Raw genomic sequence first — 20231 nt, forward strand, 5'->3', positions numbered from 1 at the left:
TTGGTTTCCTGGTCCTCCAAAAATATTCAAAATGGAATTTAAACAGAATTTAAACACCACCACCAAACTGAAAAATAACTTCAATTTACAGTGGGCCTCACTCTGGCCATGGAGGAGGCCCAGGACAGAAAACTCTGATTCGGAATGGGAGTTGAAGTGCTGAGCCACCGGGAGATCAGGTTGGTTATTGCGAACTGAGCGGAGGTGTTGGGCAAAACGATCGCCAAGCCTACACTTGGTCTCACCGATGTAGAGCAGCTGACACCTGGAGAAGTGGATGCAAAAGATGAGGTTGGAGGAGGTGCAGGTGAACCTCTGCCGCACCTGGAAAGACTGCTTGGGTCCTTGAATGGAGTCAAGAGGGGAGGGTAAAGCGACAAGTGTAGCATTTCCTACGGTTGCAAGGGAAAGTGCCAGGAGAGGGGGTGGTTTGGGTGGGAAGGGACGAAATGACCAGGGAGTTATGGAAGGAGCCAATGGAATCCCAATCCCGCCGGTCAACCTAAAAGCCATGCCAACGACCAACGATCCTAAACATACAGCCGGAGCTACAGTGGAATGGTTTAGATCAAAGCATATTCATGTGTTAGAATGGCTCAGTCAAAGTCCAGACCTAAACCCAATTGAGAATCTCTGGCAAGACTTGAAAATTGCTGTTCACAGACGCTCTCCATCCAATCTGACTGAGCTTGAGCTATTTTGCAAAGAAGAATGGGCAAAAATTACAGTCTCTAGATGTGCAAAGCTGGTAGAGACATACCCCAAAAGACTTGCAGCTGTAATTGCATCGAAAGGTGGTTCTAGAAAGTATTGACTCAAGGGGGCTGAATACTTTTGCCCGCCACACTTTTCAGTTTTTTATTTGTAAAAACATTTGAAAACCATGTATCATTTTCCTTCCACTTCACAATTATACACCACTTTGTGTTGGTCTATCACATAAAATCCCAATAAAATACATTTACGTTTGTGGTTGTAACGTGACAAAATGTGGAAAAGTTCAAGGGGTATGAATACTTTTGCAAGCCACTGTATATGTTGTAAACTTTCATCCCAAATATCTTTTGTTATTGGTTGGCTTAGTTCATTTTCCCATGTTTGCCTATATAAATCCGGCGGTAGTATCTCACTATAGGATATTGATTTAACTGTATTAGGATGTTTATTCAAACAATCATCAAGAATTTCTGGATCTCTAGTTCTAAGAATAGAATAGAATAGAATAGTTTCTTTATTGTCATTGTAACATGAACCATGTACAACGAAATTTAAAAATGTCAGCCAGTCAGTGCACCATTCAAACATTTCTAAAAGCTAACGATACATACAAGATAAAATATTAAAAGATAAACAACTAAAATAAATATCACGAAAATAGCACGCATAAACACCCAACCCTCCATCCTTCTGTCGATTTCACAGTGTACCACAGTCCCTTAGTCTGTATCGCCCCTGCGTTCCTTGGCGGCTACATTTAGTGCTTTTATAGCAGTGGCGTAAAAACTGTTTTTTAGTTTGTTCGTCCTTGTCCTTGTAGATCTGTACCGTCTGCCTGACGGCAACAGTTCAAACAGGGAGTGTCTGGGGTGGGAAATGTCCTTTATGATACTCTGGGATTTTTTGGTGCAGCGGGAACTGTGTAAGTCCTCCAAGGTAAGGAGAGGGCAGCCGACAATCCTCTGGGCATTGTCAATGGCCCTCTGGAGCGCTTTCCTCTGAGCCGCTGTGCAGCTGGTGTACCACACGCATACACAGTATGTTAGTATGCTCTCAATGGAGCACCGACAAAAGGACAGCAGCAGTCTCTGAGTGATGTTATTCTTCCTGAGCACCCTCAGGAAGTGCAGTCTCTGCTGGACCTTTTTCAGCAGCGCAGTGGTGTTCATGCTCCACGTCAGGTCCTCCTCAATATGGATTCCCAGGAAGCGGAGGTAGCTGTGTGGAGAGGAATCCACCACCCTCTCCACACAGTCCCCTCTGATAGTCAATGGTACCATGTCCGTTTTATTCTTCCTAAAGTCTATTATTAATTCCTTTGTCTTTAAGGTGTTGAGGAGCAGGTTATTTTCTCCACACCACACTGTCAGCTGCTCCGCCTCATCCCGGTAGGCGTACTCGTCCCCCCTGGAGATGAGTCCCACCACCGTAGTGTCATCCGCAAATTTGACAATGGTGTTGCTGTGGTGGGCGGGGGTGCAGTCATGTGTGTAGATGGTGTAGAGCAGGGGGCTCAGTACGCAGCCCTGTGGAGAGCCGGTACTGAGGCTGAGGGCCGTGGATGTATGATGGCCCACTCTGACTCTCTGGCTGCGACCCGACAGGAAGCTATTTATCCACGTACAGGTGGAGTGTGGAAGTCCCAAGTCCCCCAGTTTGTCCACCAGTTTGTGGGGAAGGATGGTATTAAAAGCAGAGCTGTAGTCCACAAAGAGCATCCGCACGTAGCTCCCCCGCTGCTCCAGGTGAGACAGTGCAGCATGGAGAGCTGTGGCTACAGCGTCCTCTGTAGATCTATTTGCTCTGTACGCAAACTGGTGGGGGTCAAAGCTTCGGGGCAGGAGTGATGTGATATGACCCCGGACCAGTTTTTCAAAACACTTCATCACCACTGGTGTGAGTGCGACTGGCCGGTAGTCGTTGAGGCTGGAGATGTTGGTTTTTTTGGGCAAGGGGACTATGGTGGAGGACTTCAGACAGGGTGGAACAGTGGACTGGGCCAGAGACTGGTTAAAAATCCTCGTCCAGACTCCAGCCAGCTGGTCTGCGCAGTCTTTCAGCACACGTCCAGAGACGCCGTCGGGTCCAGTAGCCTTCCCTGGATTGATGGCCCGCAGCGTGCGCCTCACCTCATGCTCCTCTATCTTGAGGGTTGGGCTGCTGTGGACCATGTGCTGTGATGTGGCTGTCTTGGGTGGCTCCACTTCAAAGCGAGCAAAGAAGTGGTTCAGCTCCTCTGCCAGCGAGGCGTCACCTTCAACAGCTCTAAGGTTGGTCTTATAGTTGGTGAGATACTGGATCCGCTGCCACACCTGCCTGCTGTTGTTACTGTCCAGATGGTCCTCTATCTTCCTCCTGTAGTTTGATTTGGCCTCTCTGATGCCTCTCTTCAGGCTAGCTCGGGCCGTGCTGTATAAAGCCCTATCGCCAGACCTAAAAGTGGTGTTCCTCTCTTTCAACAGCCGCTGGACCTCCCGGGTCATCCAGGGCTTCTGGTTGGGGTAGACCCAGATGCGTTTGTCCACTGTGACCGTGTCCATGCAGTTTTTAATGTAACACAGTACACTGTCTGTGAACACCTCCAGGTCCCGGTGTTCAAACACCTCCCAGTTGGTCCTGTCGAAACAGTCCTGCAGCTGCTGAGAAGCACCATCAGGCCAGGTTGTGATGGTCTTTGTAATAGCAGGAGCGGTTTTCCTGAGGGGGGCATATGCAGGAATTAAGAGCAGGGACATATGGTCAGACTGGCCCAGGTGTGATAGTGGTCTAGCCCTGTAGCCCAGCTTGATGTTGGAGTAGATCTTGTCCAGTGTGTTAGCTCCTCTTGTAGCACATTTAACATGCTGGTAGAATTTGGGCAGCATTTTCTTCAAGTCCGCGTGATTAAAGTCCCCTGCTATGATGTGAACACCGTCAGGATATATGCTCTGTAAGGTTTTGTGTATTTGATTTAACATAATCTCCAAGTTGTAAATATCTAAAAAAAATCATTTGAGTGGAGTCTGTAAGTCTGTTGTAGCTCCTGAAATGAAAGAAAGGTGCCTTTCTTATAAAGTTGTCCCATCCTTTTAATTCCATAATTTTTCCATAGCCACTGTCAAAGGAGCCAACAAACTCTTACTAATTTATTGATGCCTAGCTATGCTGGGGACCAGAAAGATATCCCTCTGAAGGTACAGTTGAAGTTGACATCGACCACCCCTGAGGATGATGCACTTCAGGATTGATGGAGCTCAAGGGAGTGGACACCTCCCAAAATAGATGTGCCTACATCATGCCAGGCCTGGGGGCATACATGTTCAAAGTGCAACAGCATGCCATCCAGGCACATGGTGAGGTGAAGCAAATGGAGGGGGAGAGCGAGGGGTGAGGGAGAGCTAGAGGGAGAGATGGAAGAGAGGAAGGGTCTTTCCAATGCTGGAGCCTGCATCAACGATCAGCCATGATCATAATGAATGGTGGTGCACGCTTGAAGGGCCAAATGGCCTCCTCCCGCACCTATTTTCTATGTTTCTAGAAATGGATTAACTTGACTTGAAATGGATTGGTCTCTGACTCGACTGGAAATGGATTGACTTGACGTGGGGAGGGGGAGAGGTGAGAGGGGGAGTGAGGATAGAGGAGAGGGAGATGGGGAGAGAGAGGAAGAGGGAGTTTGGGAGGTGGTGGGAGGGAAGAAGTGGGAGAGAGCATGGGATGGAGAGGGAGTGCGAGAGATGGGAGGGAAGGAGAGAGGGGGAGGGGTAGAGGCAGGAGAGAGAGAGAGTGGGGAACAGGGAGAGGGATAGGGTGTGGGAGGAAGAGTGGGAACGGAGCTTTGTGCTGATTAATGTTGGTTAGTTTTAGGCACAGGGGATCAGCAAAGCAACAACAAAGCTGGACTTGTCCACTGACAGGTCAATGAGGTCTCTTCTTCTTGCAAATGAAACATAAATAAACCAAATGGATAGTTAATCTCAAGCCGGTTGAGCAGCCAGGTTGTTGTCTCTACGTCAATATCTGCCAGGCCCTGAGCTCCATTTGGTGGGTGGCAGAGCAGGAGAGGGGAAGAGGGGTAAGAGGGAGAAAGAGGTAGAGAGGGTTGGGGAGGAAGGGAGGGAAGGAGATGGAGAGAGCGAGGGATGTAGAGGAGAGGGAGGGAGATAGAGAGTGGGAGGAAGAGTGAGAGTTAGAGGGAGCTGATGGTCAGGGAGGGAAAGAGAGGAGAGAGAGGGAGAGAGAGAGTGAGAGAGATAGAGGGAGAGAAGGGGAGAGAGAAGGAGAGGGAGGGAGAGAAGGAGAGAGATGGAGAGGGAGAGGTAGAGCGAGGGGTGAGGGAGAGAGAGACGGAGAGGGTCTTCCCAATGCTGGAGCCTGCATCAACGATCAGCCATGATCACAATGAATGGCGGTGCTCGCTCGAAGGGCCAAATGGCCTCCTCCCGCACCTATTTTCTATGTTTCTATAAATGGTCATGTCAAGATGTGTAGGAAGGAACTGCAGCTGCTGGTTTAAACTGTGGATACAAAATGCTGGAGGAACACAGCTGGACAAGCTGCATCTCTGGAGAGAAGGAATGCGTGACGTGTCAGGTCTGACTGAAGAAGGGTCTGAAGTTGTTGTGATTTCCAATGCTCAAATTAATTCAGATCACGTGGAGAATTCTTCAAGAAGTTCAAACATTTATTTGCAAATAAGAGCTAGTTCCCCATGCATCAAATCACGTGGAGCTCTCTCCAAGACAAAGGATCATCACTTTTTATACCATTTTCAAATCAGCATGCCCCACCCGTTACATTTCCATATCCAATCATTTGCTAACATTCCCTTATTACCAGCCAATCACTTGCTCCCACTTATCCCCCTCCTTCCCAGTATATTTCCACGTTTGCAACTGATGTAGGTGTCACATGACTCCTTGTGGCCCCTTCCCTTGCCATGTGCATTTAACTCCTTTGTTCAGATTTCATTCCAACAAAATGAAATCCACGAAAAATAGACACTTCCCAGTGCCCACTTCTCAAAATACCAACGATACAGTGAGCGCCCCATTTATATATACACAAGACATTGTTCCCATTAAACCTATACATCTTGGGAAATAATGTAACTTCTTAAACTACAGATCCAAACACAAAGATCTAATGTAAAATGAAAATACAATATATATATATATCCCAGATGATCTTTTTTATAAATCATATTTAAACTAACATTATCTTACATTATACACTTTAAAATAGAAATTTACCGTCTTTACAAACTCACATCTCCCCTCTTCCCAGAACAGCAAGAGACATAAAAATGTCTAAGTTGACAAACGATAATTGTCTCTTGGCTATCTTACACTCCCTCCCCCTTTCTTGTTATCTCTAGGGGATGGCATTCCAGCTCCATCCTTGGGCCTCTTTATGACTTTGCCATCACACCGACAACCTTATTCAAAGGATTGGTACATTTCCAGCCCCACTACTCTTTCTTAAAGCCTTAGTCACCTCAGTTTTTATAAACATAAGAAATCCAACATACAAAGGTTACATACTCCTCACCCAACCAAACTTTTCCATTCTCATCTATAACTCCTCTTATCCCAACACGAGTATAATTAAACGTAGCTCACAGATCCTGAGACGCCTTGCTATCTAAGACTAATATAAACAGTTGTCAGTCGTAAACGCTGAGCCCTTTGTGTTATAGAAGAGCTAAGGAATGTGTCCTGAGAAAAAGCATGTGGTCTGTGACCAAATGGCCTGTAACCTGAGAACGGCCACACTAACAAACTACTTTTAAATACAGATTATATAAGATACATTTAATACAGAAAATAATATCTACTATAAAGTCTGAAGACATTACAGACTGAAGAAGGGCCTTGATCCGAAACGTCAACCATTCCTTCTTTCCAGAGACGGTCATGTCAAGATCATGGACCTCTAGGATCTCTGGCTGGAAACACGATAACTACCCTACATCACTTCAGGAGCTAAGCGGATTAGATTTCTGGAAGGGAAGCAGGAAGGTTACCATGTATCTCCTGTCCCGGAGGACCGACAGATGCTAATTTTGAGCATATGCAAAAGCAGTTTCCTAAACTAAAGCCTTGGTTGGCTTGCTGTACATAAGTAATTATGAACATTTTAACCTGGCCTGTTCTTAAACACCACTTGAGTACCAAGTATGAATTGCAATACCATTGGATTTATTGGAGGAACGATTTTACAAGAAATTGATATTGAAATACAAGTAAAATCTTGTACTTAATTATTGAAACTATACATTGCTGAGTTACCCCGTAACACATACTTGATAAAGTATAAAAACGCGTTTTTAAAGGAAGCAACATTTTTCAAGTTATTTTATTTACAGATGTTACATATTTTCTTAATCAAGCATCTTTGTGCAAACTTCAGTTACTTTTATTTGCAAAGTAAATTAATTAGATATAATTTAACCAAGTTGCACTTCTCTCAAATGATTTAAAATCACTCAGTACTGCAACAAAAAAAATAAATAAATGTCCTGCAGTAAAACGTAAAATCCACACTGAAGTTGCAGAAAGTACTCTCATGAGAAGTGGATTCCTTGTGAATTGAAACCATGGAGCAATCTGCAGAAGAAAACAGAAACATTACCTTGATGTATTGAAGTATTTAAATTGTTTCCCTTTCCATTTCCAACAGTTAACATGTACATCTATCTATATATCTATAAAACTCTGGGGCCATCCGACCGACTGACGTCCGGCGCACTTCCTGCCTTTCGATTCGTGCCCGATACTCGCAGATGTCCAATCGGAATGGCCGATGCTCGCAGATGTCCAATCGGAATGGATTCATTTGCATGTACGGCTGCCGGCTGCATTTCTTCCTTTGATTCATTGCCACGCCCAATCCAGACGCTCAATCTCCGAGATATTTTCCATTTCGGTAGAGATTTCGCTTTTCTTTCTAAGTATCCGCTCCTCATTTCATTTTGTCGTGTTGAAGTACACGTTTTTAATCAAATCCTTCTCCCCACCCCCAAGTATTTCAAAAAGAAACTGGCTTCTCCATTTACATGCCAGCTTCCAACACACTTCGAAACAAAGTTGCAAGACAGGAACACTCTGAACTTTTCACTGCTGCAGCAGGCAGGGAAGGTGCCATTGGATTTTTTTTTTAATCCACTGCTGAGGGAGGCAGGGCAGTGCTGGAATCTTACTTTTGAGAACGGCTTCAGTTCCATTGGAGGAGACGAGTGCATGGTGGAATATTGGGTTGGGGGATCACACCATTGGGGGAGCAGACCCAACTGCACTTGGTCTAGTTTATTTTAAAAGTGCAGAGTTTATATTTTTGGAATTGTGAAATTACTGCTGTTAGGTGCAAGACAACACTAGTATTTTTATAAAGCCGAATAGTTAAATTGAAAACTGAATTTGCACAATCAATCCATCTGATCGCTCAATGCAGTTGACATTACAACACAGGTACTCCCCGTCTTGTGTAAGAGTTACATTCCGTGAACCATTACCATTAAATGTCTCGGCAGCGTCCAGGGCACTTTCTGCAGCATGCAGCCTTCTGGGTAAGCATCGCTGCCATTTTCGGCTTGTTTCCAATGTAAATTTGAGTGATCATACAATGTTGTGGAAATTACAAACTGCCTCAATTGTACGAGGGACTGAGTACAGAATTATTCATGTAACTGGCCAATTGCAAAGTCGGGGAGTGTCTGTATTTTATTGTAACTTAAGTACAAATTATACCATAAAAAAAGGTAATGATTCTCAAGATCATTCAAAAGAACGTGGAAACTATAGAATATGGAAACAGATTTCTATGGTGTTCAGTTTCCAACATCAGATTCTGCAGCATGATTAAATAATTCTTCCAAACATTACGGGCATGCAAATGCCAACATGATATTTATTTACTACATGGGTTGAGAAACAAAGTACCCAGGGTGGAGTTGTGGCTGTGACGGAATAGCATAAAGTCTTTGCACATTTCTGAACATCCTAAATTTAAGGTAATTTTTCTTTACCTCATAAAGTCATCTATGTCCATTGTTCGAGCTCGTTTTTCACTGCAACCACTGTCTTCAAGGATTTTCTGGATTTTTTCAGAAATACTGAAATTTTCTGGAATTTCCTACAGCAAAGAAAGATCTGAACAATGAACGTGGGTACAATATTTAAAGCTCAATGAAGGTAATTGGTTTGTACATAAAAGCCATCAAATTAATGTGGCTTATACCAGCCATTTATATTCCCAAGAATAGATTTGTATTTTCTTTTAATAGTAATTCGTCATCATATGTATGCACTACTTCGGATAGTTTACTCCGTTATTTGTTGAATTTTATGGACATCACAGCATATTAAATTTACGTAATTTGACTAGACATATTGTCACTGGATGAAAAAGTCTGAGAATAGAAAGTTAGTGAATTGATGAGATTATTGCAATTACATATTGAACAAAACTTTCATACTTACAATATTTCGCAAAGAACAGTGTATTCTGTAGTTTTTTTCCAGCAACTGTTGAACTGCACTGGACCTACAAGTAAACAGAAGAGTGGTCATCCATGCAAAGAGCCGCAGAAGGTGGAAAAGGTCCTCAATGAATATTTCATGGAGAGAGACGAAGGAACTCGGTAAAATTCATGCAGATGTCTTGACGACGGTCCATATTACAATCAAGGTGGTGCTGGCTAGCGTAAAATGCACAAGAGTAGATAAACTTCCTGGGCCTGATCAGATATGTCCAAGCACACCGAGGAGCGAGAAAATAAATTGCAGAAGTCCTGGCTGAGATACCCAAATCATTGTTAGACATGATTGAGGTGCCAAAAGACTGGTGGGTGGCTAATGTTATGCCTCCAAGAAGGATTGCAAGGAAAAACCTGGGAACAATAAAGCAGTAAGCTTAACAACTGTTGTAGGAAAGTTACTGGAGAGCATTCTCAGGAATACTATACGCATGCATTTGGAAAGACGGGTTGATTAGAGATAATTACCAAGGTTTTGTACATAGGAGATTGTGTCTTATTAATTTGAGTTCTTTGAAGTAGTAACCAAGGCCTGAAGATATAGCCTGTATGATCTGCAGCAAGGTCTTTGATGAAGTTCCTCATTGTAGGCTGCTCTGTAAGGTTAGCTTGCTGAGGGAGAGCTAGCTAACTGAATACATAATTGGTTTTATGGTACAAAATAGAGGATGATGGTGGAACTGGACACTTGTGGTTAGTGGTGTGCCTTAGGGATTGGTGCTGGGTCCATTGCTCAACGATTTGGATGAGAATTCACAAGTCATGATTAGTAAATTTGCAGATTACACTAAAATAGGTGGCGTCATAGGCAATGAAGATGGTTATCAAGAATTTTGATTAGCTGGGGAAATGAGCCAGGAAACAGCTAATGGAAATTAATTCAGCCAAGTTGCATTTTGGGAAGTTAAGCCAGGCAGGACCTTCAGTGAATTGTAGGGCTCTGTGGAATGCTGCAGAGCAGACTAATTGAGTACAAGTACATAGCTTTCTGACAGTGGCAGTGGAGGTTCCTGAGGGTGGCTTTTGGCTTGTTGGGTATCAGTTAGGGTTTAAGTTTAGAAGTTAGAACAAACAAAGAATTGCAGATGCTGGAATCCAGAGCAAAACAAAGTACTGGAGTAACTCAGCAGGTTTGGCAGCATCTATGCAGGAAATAGATAAGCAACATTTTGGGTTGTGCCGTTCAACCTCTGGGATCTCAGAAGTTAGGATGTTGTGTTACAACTGGACAATATGATGAGGTGATACTTAGAATATTATGCTCAGTTTTGGTCACACAGTTGCAGGAAAGAAGCCATTAATCTGGAAAGAGTGCAGAGGGGATTTTCAAAATGTTGTCACGACTCATGGGCCTATACTATAGGGAGAGATTGAAATACTATAGGACTTCATTCCTTGGAGCACAGGAGTCTAAGGGACTCAAAGTGTTTAAAATCAAGAGGGGGAACAGATGAGGCACATAATCTATTTCCCAAGGGCAGGGGAAATCAAGAATTAGAAGCCATACGTTTAAAGTGAGGAGGGAAAGAATGAATAGGAACCTGACAGACAACCTTTTCTAAAGGGTAGCGAGGAAATGGAACAATCTGCCAGAGGAAATAATTGAGGCAGGTTTCCAAAACGTTTAAATGATAGTTGGACAGGTACATGGATAAGGAAATGTTTAAAAGGATAGGGGCCAAACATGGAGAAAAGGCATCTGATTAGGTGACGCTTCTTTGTCGGCAAGGAAGAGTTGCGCCGAATGGCCTGTTTCCATGCAGGATGCCTTTATGTAAAGTAATAGACACCGTTAAAGAACAAAGCTACTTCAAAGCATCACATTGAATCTAGAACCACACTTAAACTTAAAATGTGTAGGTGTCTACCTTAAATTGTTTGTTCTGCTCATTAATTGATTACAACCATGCGAATTTCACATGAAGTCTGCCTATGGACATTTGTTAGAATATGACAAAATATTATTCTTCTCCTTCCAAAGATTTTTAAATTAGATATCCTTATAACTATAAAACCCTGATCTTGGATGCGTGTGGATTTATTGGTTTGTGTGTTTTCACATCTTCTCGGTAACGGTAATATTTTTACATATTCCGATAGAGATTTACCCCCTGGAGTCTGAAATTGGCTTATCTGAAAATTTTGTGCTTTATTTCCCAAATTATTTATGAAAATGTTCACAAATCCGGTAAAACTTTGAAAACAAAACAAGATGGTCTCACTGATGATGTCACAATGGGTCTGCAGCACGCGGCCTGTACTGTGTTTCACGCGCTGCGAGTGACGTCACCCCAATCCGCCAAACTCGCAGTCCTTTGGTTAACGCCCGCTAACCAACCCCGCCCCCCCCCTGCCCCCCCACGCTGCTACCCGCTGATCCCCCCCCCAATATCAAGGGGTGGTGGTTAGTGTGTGTGTGTGTGTGTGTGTGTGTGTGTGTGTGTGTGTGTGTGTGTGTGTGTGTGTGTGTGTGTGTGTGTGTGTGTGTGTGTGTGTGTGTGTGTGTGTGTGGGGGGTGGGGGTGGTTAGTGTGTGTGTGTGACGTCGCAACGAACCCCCCCTCCCACCACCACAACCGTGCATTGAGGGGACGGGACCCAACGGTTTCTCCTTGGTCTAGTACTTACTTAAAAGATGCAGTTAGAGTCTTGTTTTTTCTCACAAATGCTATCCGGACCAGACCATCCCACTCCTAGTATTGAATTAAAAAATGATGCATGAATAGAAGGATAATAACTTTTCCATGAATAGTCTTCGACAAACAAACTTACACAAGATAATTACCACATATCATTTATCCGAGTTAAAATACAATTTAACACTACGGACATCATGCAAATTATTGTGTAGGAAGGAACTGCAGATGCTGGTTTAAACAGAAGTTTTCACCAAAAGCTGGAGTAACTCAGCGGGGCTATTTCCTGTGATGGAGACTGTGAGATGAAGAAAGGGGAGGGAGGCGTCAGAGATGGCCCAAATAAATGGAGTATTGTGTGCAGCTTTCTGGAGTATTGTGTGCAGTTTTGGTCTCCTAATTTGAGGAGGGACATCCTTGCTATTGAGGCAGTGCAGTGTAGGTTCATGAGGTTAATCCCCAGGATGACGGGTCTGTAATATGAGGAAAGATAGGGAAAACTGGGCTTGTATCACTGAAATTTAGGATGAGAAGGGATCTTATAGAAACGTATAAAATTATAAAAGGACTGGACAAGCTAGAAAAATGTTCCCAATGTTTGAAAAGTACAGAACCAGGGGCCACAGTCTAAATATAAAGGGGAGTCCATTTAAAACTGAGATGAGAAAAAATGTTTTCACCCAGAGTTGTGAATTTGTGGAATTCTCTGCCACAGAAGGAGGACAATTCACTGGATGACTTTAAAAGAGTTAGAGCACTAAGGGCTAGCGGAATCAAGAGATATGTGGAGAAGGCAGGCACGGGTTACTGATTGTGGATGATCCGCCATGATCACACTGAATGGCGGTGCAGGCTCGAAGGCCAAATGGCCTCCTCCTGCACCTAGTCATGCAAACTATTGGTGCTTTGCCTTAATCAACAGTTATTGCATTTGTGCAGAATTAATGTGATCCAATGATGATGGTTGTAGCTTATAACAATATTCAACTTGCTCCATGGTATGGTAGACATAAATATGCGTACCTTTGTCACACATGGATTTCCTGATAACTAACCTGCCTGATAAGGCCCCTAACAACTGGCAAGGAAAACAAAATTTGTATCGATAGAAACTGGACAAAAGTCAGAATAAGGGAAACCAGGAAACAGTTGAGCAATAAATCCTCGTGGCAGAGATAAGATTTTCACTGGAACTTTCTTTAGAATCCAAAGTATACAACTGTTCCAACTGCAACTTATCTTTTCTATAGCACTACTCATGTTATATTGTGGCAAGAATCTATTCAGAACTAAAGGGACAGAGAAGCAAACAAATCTAGATAATTAAACCAAATTAAAAACCAAGCACTGACAAACTTAGATCATTCTTCAACATTGGAGAACAAAATGTATCATTCATTGTTTTAAAGAGACCTTTTAGCTTGCCATTTATCCTTTACAAACATTAATAGTGAATATTGAATAGTGAATAGAAGCTATTTGATAGTGATAAGGAATTGCTTTCATCTGATGTGTAATTCAAACATTGGGTTATTTTTGGAAATAAGCGAGATCCTGCTGAAGATGGGCAGCCGCTGGCCCTTCTTGAGGACAGGCGACTTGGAGCCGCCGCTGCTGGAATCATCCTGGTTGGAGAGAGTCTGCGGATAGGATCCTGCCGGCCATGGAAGGCCGGGCGCCCACTGAAGCCGCGGGTACTGTTGGTGCTGGCGACAGCAGCAACCCCCTGGGGCCCCCTCCCTTGCCCAGACCTAAGCCCAGAGTCCGGGCCAGCTCTAACTCCAGGTCGGGACTGAAGGCCGCTCGCAGTGCAGCCCAGTCTAGCGCCGGGCTGGAGGAGGCTGAGCCCAGGCTGGCGCAGGCGAGGCTGGGGCCCTCGCTCCTCCTCGGGGTTGTGGATGAAGTGGCAGTGGGTAGTATAGGGGCAGAAGCCGGTGGTGCAAGGTATGGCTTGTACTTCGGGTTGCGGCTGAGGTCGTGGGCGAACTGGCACTTGTCGCCATAGCAGCCCATCGGGGAGTGGGCTCCTCTGGATTTGGAGCGGGGTTGGGCTGGAGTTGGTGTTGGCTGTGGGTTCTGTGGGTCTGGGGCCGCTGACGTTGTCGGTCCGGGATGTCGGTTGGCCCAGCGGGATAGGTGGAGGTGAGCTGGGGTTGGCGCTTCTCCACGCTGGGCCTGGGGGCTGGTGTCATGTTGGTCCGGAAGTATCTGGCTGCCCCCCGGGGACGACGATGACTGGCCGGTCTCCAGTCACCCCCCCCAGTCATCGACGTCCCCCCGCCAACCCGGCACCCCCCCACTTTTTTTTTTCTTTTAAATCGGATCCAAACTATACTCACTGAATCTACAGCGCTGTGTTCTATTATAATTTATAGCCTTCGACCTTTGACAAATCCCGTGATTCCTTGTGTTTTTCCGAATACCGAACTCGCTTATACTGAATGGCCTGCGATTGCTCAGGTCCTTACCATAACAATTCAGGACCATTTAAAATTACCATGCAAAATCCTTCTCTGGATATGATCAGCTTGACAACATTAAGATATACAAATGTAACCACCTGGAAGTTCACTGGTGGAGGTGGATTCTTTGGTTCTATCCTAACCACACTTGACTCAACTTTAGGAGGTGGTCTGAAGTTGTTTTTCCCAACCTGGACAAAGAAAGAAAGATAAATTCCAAGTAATTTTGTAGCATTGTACATTTTTTCTTTTTATGCTTAGAATATTGATCCGCCAATAATATCATGTTACAATTTGCCAATTCCATCGAAGATATCCAATCAGACGTCTGACAAAAATCTGGCTTTAAAACCTATGCATAGTCTACGAGGAAATATGGTAATTGATAGGTGTGTGATGTGTGATGGAAGGGAGAGCAGAGTTGAAAGATATGAATGAAGACACAAAATGCTGGAGCAACTTAAAAATAGCGGAGTCAGGGGATATGGGGAGAAGGCAGGAACGGGGTACTGATTGGGGATGATCAGCCATGATCACATTGAATGGCGGTGCTGGCTCAAAGGGCCGAATGGCCTGATCCTGCACCTATTGTCTAAAATAGTGGTGATCATGGTTCTTTGTGATAGGCACATGAATATACAAGGAATGACGAGATATGGATCACATGCAGGCAAAAGAGATTGGTTTAACTTGGCATTATGTTCAACACAGGCATTGTGGGGTTGAACCGCATGATCCATTGATCTATTCCACAGACTTGAGTGTAGATGCTTTGCCAAGGTTTAAAAAAAAAACATTCTTTCAAATGTTTTCTTGAAACATCGTTTCAAAAGTTTATTGAATAGCTCTTCCTGGGAACAAAAACTCTGAAAGGATGCAATATAGTGGAATTACTTATATGGCAAAGAGTCAGCACAAAATCCACTTTAGTAAACTACCTTCTCCTGTGTAGGTCAGCAATACTGAAATCAATTGCTGAAAGGTCACACAGTGACTTTAGTGTCAAACCACAGTCATTCTGAGTCATTGTGATTCTGTAACACACCACACTTGCCATACCCCAAGATATCAAAAATCCTGGAACACTTAAGTATAATAATTTGATGACAACCTTCATCAGATGATCTACACGTGCCAATAGTTGTGTGTTGATTGAGAGCCTGCAGTATAATTTATCTCCTGGTGTTGCAACAAGTCGAAGGGCAAATTCTCGTTGGAACATCAACACTGCACACCTATAAATAGAAATGCATACGTTGAGACAAAATTATGTAAGTAAGAGCAACACCTAGTTACAACTTCAATGACAGAATACTTCCTTCTGCCCAGTAATAATATAAGAGTACATATCCTTTAAAACATTCTTTTGAACCAGCTGTTAAATGACCAAACAAATTCATGATACCTCAATTTGAATTGCTGATAGAAAATCATTAAGAAAACAGGATTGAGAGGTGGAAGGGACCAGGGGAAATGTAGTGAAACAAACAGTCACTTTCCCCGCTATTGACTAAGTTCACACTAAACATCTGCCTAAAAATCTAGTTATGTCTTTGTTATCTGCTTCAATAATTTCTCATGACAGGTTATCTCAGTATCATTATCTTTCATGCAGGGGTGGGAGATTGCAACCTTCACCTGGTCTGCCCTGTTTCAACGAATGCAATCAACCTGGCGTGCACATTCAAATAGAACAAGTTGTCCTACAACTTTAGGCTGTGCATCCCAAATGCAAGAAGATCTTTCAGGCAGAATAATTTTGTCCAAAATTTGAAAAAATGGCTGGAAATGCTCAACAGGTCAGATCACATCTGTGGAAAGAGAAATAAAGTAAACTTTTCAGGTTGAATACTCATCGTCAGAACTAGAAAGGTCATTAAGCTGAATGGAGGGTTGTTCTCTGATAAGGTAAAACTGTGATGACCATCGGGACAGTAAACAAGGTTATCTTGTTAATGAGTGAACGGGAGGAGTTAGAAAGTGAGAAGATAAAATATAAAACAGACAAAAGAATGAAGGAGCTAAAAACGGCAGAGTAGGAAGATATGCCTGGTAGGTGTAACTGGCCATGTTCTCTTTTCAGAGGGAAAAAGTGAAAAGGGAAACTGAGCTAATGTCACAGGACGACTGATACAAAGAGAAAAGAAAAGTCAAGCTACTCCAAGTTGTGGAATGCAATATAAAGTCCAGAAGGCTGCAACATGCCCAGATGCAAGATGATCTCAAGCTTGCGCTGGATCTCACTGTGACAGTACAGTAGTCCACAGATCAACAAGTCAGAGTGAGAGTGGGATAGGAAATTATGGTAGCAGGAGCTCATCACCTATTCGGACTGAACACTCGTATTCCACAAAGCAATCGCCCAATCTGCGTTTAATTTTCTCATTGTAGAGGAGACCACAACGTGAACGAAGAACTAGTTTGGAAGAAGTAGAAGTGAACCTCAAGAGTCAAAGCAAGTGCCAAGAGTTTTAATTGTCATATGTACCAAAACAGAACAGTGGAATTCTTATTTGCAGCAGCTTAACAGGTCTGTAAACACAGCCATTGATGTATCAGAAAAAGTTGTGAAATATGCCTGGGTAGGATCGAAACAAAGATTGTTCCATATATCTCATTAAAACGCAGGCATAGTTTGGGCCCAGGCGAGTGCCCCTACCTGCGCCTTTAATCTGGAAAAGGTGAATGGAATTTAAGTTAGTCCATGTGAGAACGAGATTAACCAGGCAAAGAATGTGTTGGAGTGGGGTGGGGACAGGTTGGGCCTCCTGCAGGAAGACCATCCTTATATGGGATGAAAGTATAATATAATTGAACATTCACAGTTGGGACCAGGGAACAGGAAACGATCAAAGTGGTGGAGGGCATCGGAGGTATCATTGATAGAAGTGGGAAGGGACTTTAGAGATGAAAGGGAGACAATGGGTTTGACAGGGCAGCCCTTCTCGTGGATTTTTTGCAAGCATTGGATGCAGGCTGTACCCAGCGATAAGGAAAGCAAATGCAGATTGGGTGATCACTTTGTGGAGCACATGCATTATTACATCCACACGATCAATCTGGTTTCTTGCCACTTCAATTCCATACCCCACTCCTATATGTACTTCTTGTAGTTACAGTGAGACCCAATGCAAGCTTGAGAATAAGCACCGTATCATGCATCTGGTCACATTACACCCATCTAAATTTATGTGAATTCTATGATCACAGGGAACTTGATTTCTCTATCTGTACTAGTTGTCCATCACTGATACTTTTTTTTATAGCTTGTTTTATTTCTCCATTGTATTTCCACCTCAGTTTTGACGAAGGGTTTTTGAACCAAAACTGTTTCTCTTCCCACAGATGTGATATGACATGCTGAGTATTTCGAGTATTTTGGTTTCCAGCATCAGTAACTTTTTGATTTTCACTTTGAGATTTTATCCAATTTATCTTCTCATCTCTAACACAATATTCCAGTATTTTGCTTTTGTAGTACTAAATGAGGCGCACCTGAAGAATGGTCTGTGCAGCAGCAGTTTAAAAACAAATGGAGACGAGATCTGTAAACATAACAAATTATATTAGCAATCATTTCCTTTAAAATTAACTGACATTCCTCCTCTTAAAAACTATTTGGATAGCATAGAAACATAGAAAATAGGTGCAGGAGTGATCATCCAAAATCAGTACACCGTTCTTGTTTTTCTTCATATCCCAAGAACCAAATCTAACTTTCTTTTGAAAACATCCAGTGAATTGGCCTCCACTGCCCTCTGCGGCAGAGAAGTCCACAGATTCACAACTTTTTGTGTACAAAAGGTCCTCATCTCATTCCTAAATGGCCTACCCCTTATTCTTAAACTGTGACCCCTAGATCTGGACTCCCCCAACATCGGGAACATTTTTCCTGCATCTAGCCTGACCATCCCTTAAGAATTTTATATGTTTCTATAAAATCGCCTCTCATCCTAAATTCCAGCGAATACAAGCCCAGTCGACCCATTCTTTCATCATATGTCACTCACCATCCCGGGAATTAACCTGGTGAACCTACGCTGTACTCCCTCAATAGCAAGAATGTCCTTCCTCAAATTAGGAGACCAAAACTGCACACAATACTCCAAGTGTGTTCTCACCAGGGCCCTGTACAAATGCAGTAGGATCTCCTTGCTCCTATACTCAAATCCTCTTGCTATGAAGGCCAACATACCATTAGCTTTCTTCACTACCTGCTGTATCTGCATTTCAGTGACTGATGTACAAGCACATCCAGGACTCGTTGCACCTGCCATTTACCTAGTCTGACACCATTCAGATAATAATCTGCCTTCTTGTTCTTGCCACCAAAGTGGATAACCCAAATAAATCTTTTCCCTGCTCAACATTTCAAAGTGAAGCATCAAGCCAGTGCAAGTACATCTTCAGAAACACAAATAGCTGCTGCTATAGATTTCCTATTTAGGACATTGTGTTAGCAATTAGATTGCTCAAAGTTAGTAACTCAAAAACAGCAAAAAACAAATTTGTTAGAAATAAATGTTCAAACAACTGTCACAGATTTACAATACAGAGAATGATTGAGAAACTTAGACCTAATGTTTTATGAAAGTGTTGACTATCCATTAAATTTAGTGAGGTTCCCCCATTTCTTGTAACTGTCTATCTATATTATGTTGACAGCCTCGTTTTAAATCACCAAATATATATCACAGAACATATACATCTGCAGTATACATATACAGAACACATACTTCCTACATATAATTTTCAAAGGTTGATTCTCTTTGTTCTAAATTTCTTCCATTGATTAGGAAATCTTTGTAACCATATTTGAGGGACTCAAATAGGGAAAGCTAGCAGTCAGTGTGTGAGGCAGGAGGCAGAGAAGGGTAGCACTTGGACCCAAAATGTAGGGGAGAAAGAAGAAAAAACTAATAAACAGAGAATAAGAGGTGGTGGGTTTCTTAAATGTGTATATTTTAATGCTAGGAGCATTGTAAGAAAGGTGGATGAGCTTAGAGCCTGGATTGACACCTGGAAGTATGATGTTGTGGCGATCAGTGAAACATGGTTGCAGGAAGGCTGTGATTGGAAACTAAATATTCCAGGATTTCGTTGCTTCAGGTGTGATAGAATTGGAGGGGCAAGAGGTGGAGGTGTTGCATTGCTTGTCTGGGAAGATATTACAGCAGTGCTTTGGCAGGATAGATTAGAGGGCTAGTCTAGGGAGGCTATTTGGGTGGAACTGAGAAATGGGAAAGGTGTAGCAACAATTATAGGGGTGTATTATAGACCGCCTAATGGGGAACGAGAATTGGAAGCAAATATCCGATTCAGATTCAGATTCAATTTTAATTGTCATTGTCAGTGTACAGTACAGAGACAACGAAATGCATTTAGCATCTCCTTTGAAGAGCGACATAGCAAACGATTTTGAATAAAAAAAATAAATAATAAGTGTCCGGGGGGGGGGGTGATTGGCCCCCCGAAATATGTAAGGAGATCGCAGATATTAGTAGTAAGCACAAGGTAGTGATTGTGGGAGATTTCTATTTTCCACACATAGACTGGGAAACACATTCTGTAAATGGGCTGGATGGTTTGGAGTTTGTAAAATGTGTGCAGGAGTTTTTTGCAGAAATACATAGAGGTACCTACTAGAGAAGGGGGCAGTACTGGACCTCCTGTTAGGAAATGGGAGGTCAGGTGGCGGAGGTATGTGTTGGGGAACACTTCGCGTCCAGTGATCACAATACCATTAGTTTCAATATAATTATGGGGAGGGTCAGAACTGGACCTAGGGTTGAGATTTTTGATTGGAGAAAGGCTAACTTTGAGGAGATGCAAAAGGATTTAAAAGGAGTGAATTGGGACATTTTGTTTTATGGGGAGGATGTGGAAGAGAAATGGAGGGCAT

The 20231-nt window shown here is 43.1% G+C and overlaps 1 protein-coding gene across 1 annotated transcript in view; it reads right to left on the reverse strand.

Annotated features, from left to right (window-relative positions):
• Positions 1 to 6879: 6879 nt before the first annotated feature.
• Positions 6880 to 20231, reverse strand: part of dimt1l (DIM1 dimethyladenosine transferase 1-like (S. cerevisiae)) — a 28343-nt gene continuing 14991 nt past the window's right edge. Inside the window, exons 6-12 of the mRNA XM_055634915.1 lie at positions 17825 to 17874; positions 15441 to 15564; positions 14428 to 14520; positions 11860 to 11924; positions 9177 to 9240; positions 8723 to 8829; positions 6880 to 7304 (exon numbers count right to left, since the gene is read on the reverse strand). Of these exons, the coding sequence (XP_055490890.1) occupies positions 7262 to 7304; positions 8723 to 8829; positions 9177 to 9240; positions 11860 to 11924; positions 14428 to 14520; positions 15441 to 15564; positions 17825 to 17874 (546 nt within the window). The 3' untranslated portion in view covers positions 6880 to 7261. The remainder of the gene's footprint in view (positions 7305 to 8722; positions 8830 to 9176; positions 9241 to 11859; positions 11925 to 14427; positions 14521 to 15440; positions 15565 to 17824; positions 17875 to 20231) is intronic.

This window comes from Leucoraja erinacea, chromosome 1, assembly GCF_028641065.1.
Source record: "Leucoraja erinacea ecotype New England chromosome 1, Leri_hhj_1, whole genome shotgun sequence".
Taxonomy (NCBI): Eukaryota; Metazoa; Chordata; class Chondrichthyes; order Rajiformes; family Rajidae; genus Leucoraja; species Leucoraja erinaceus.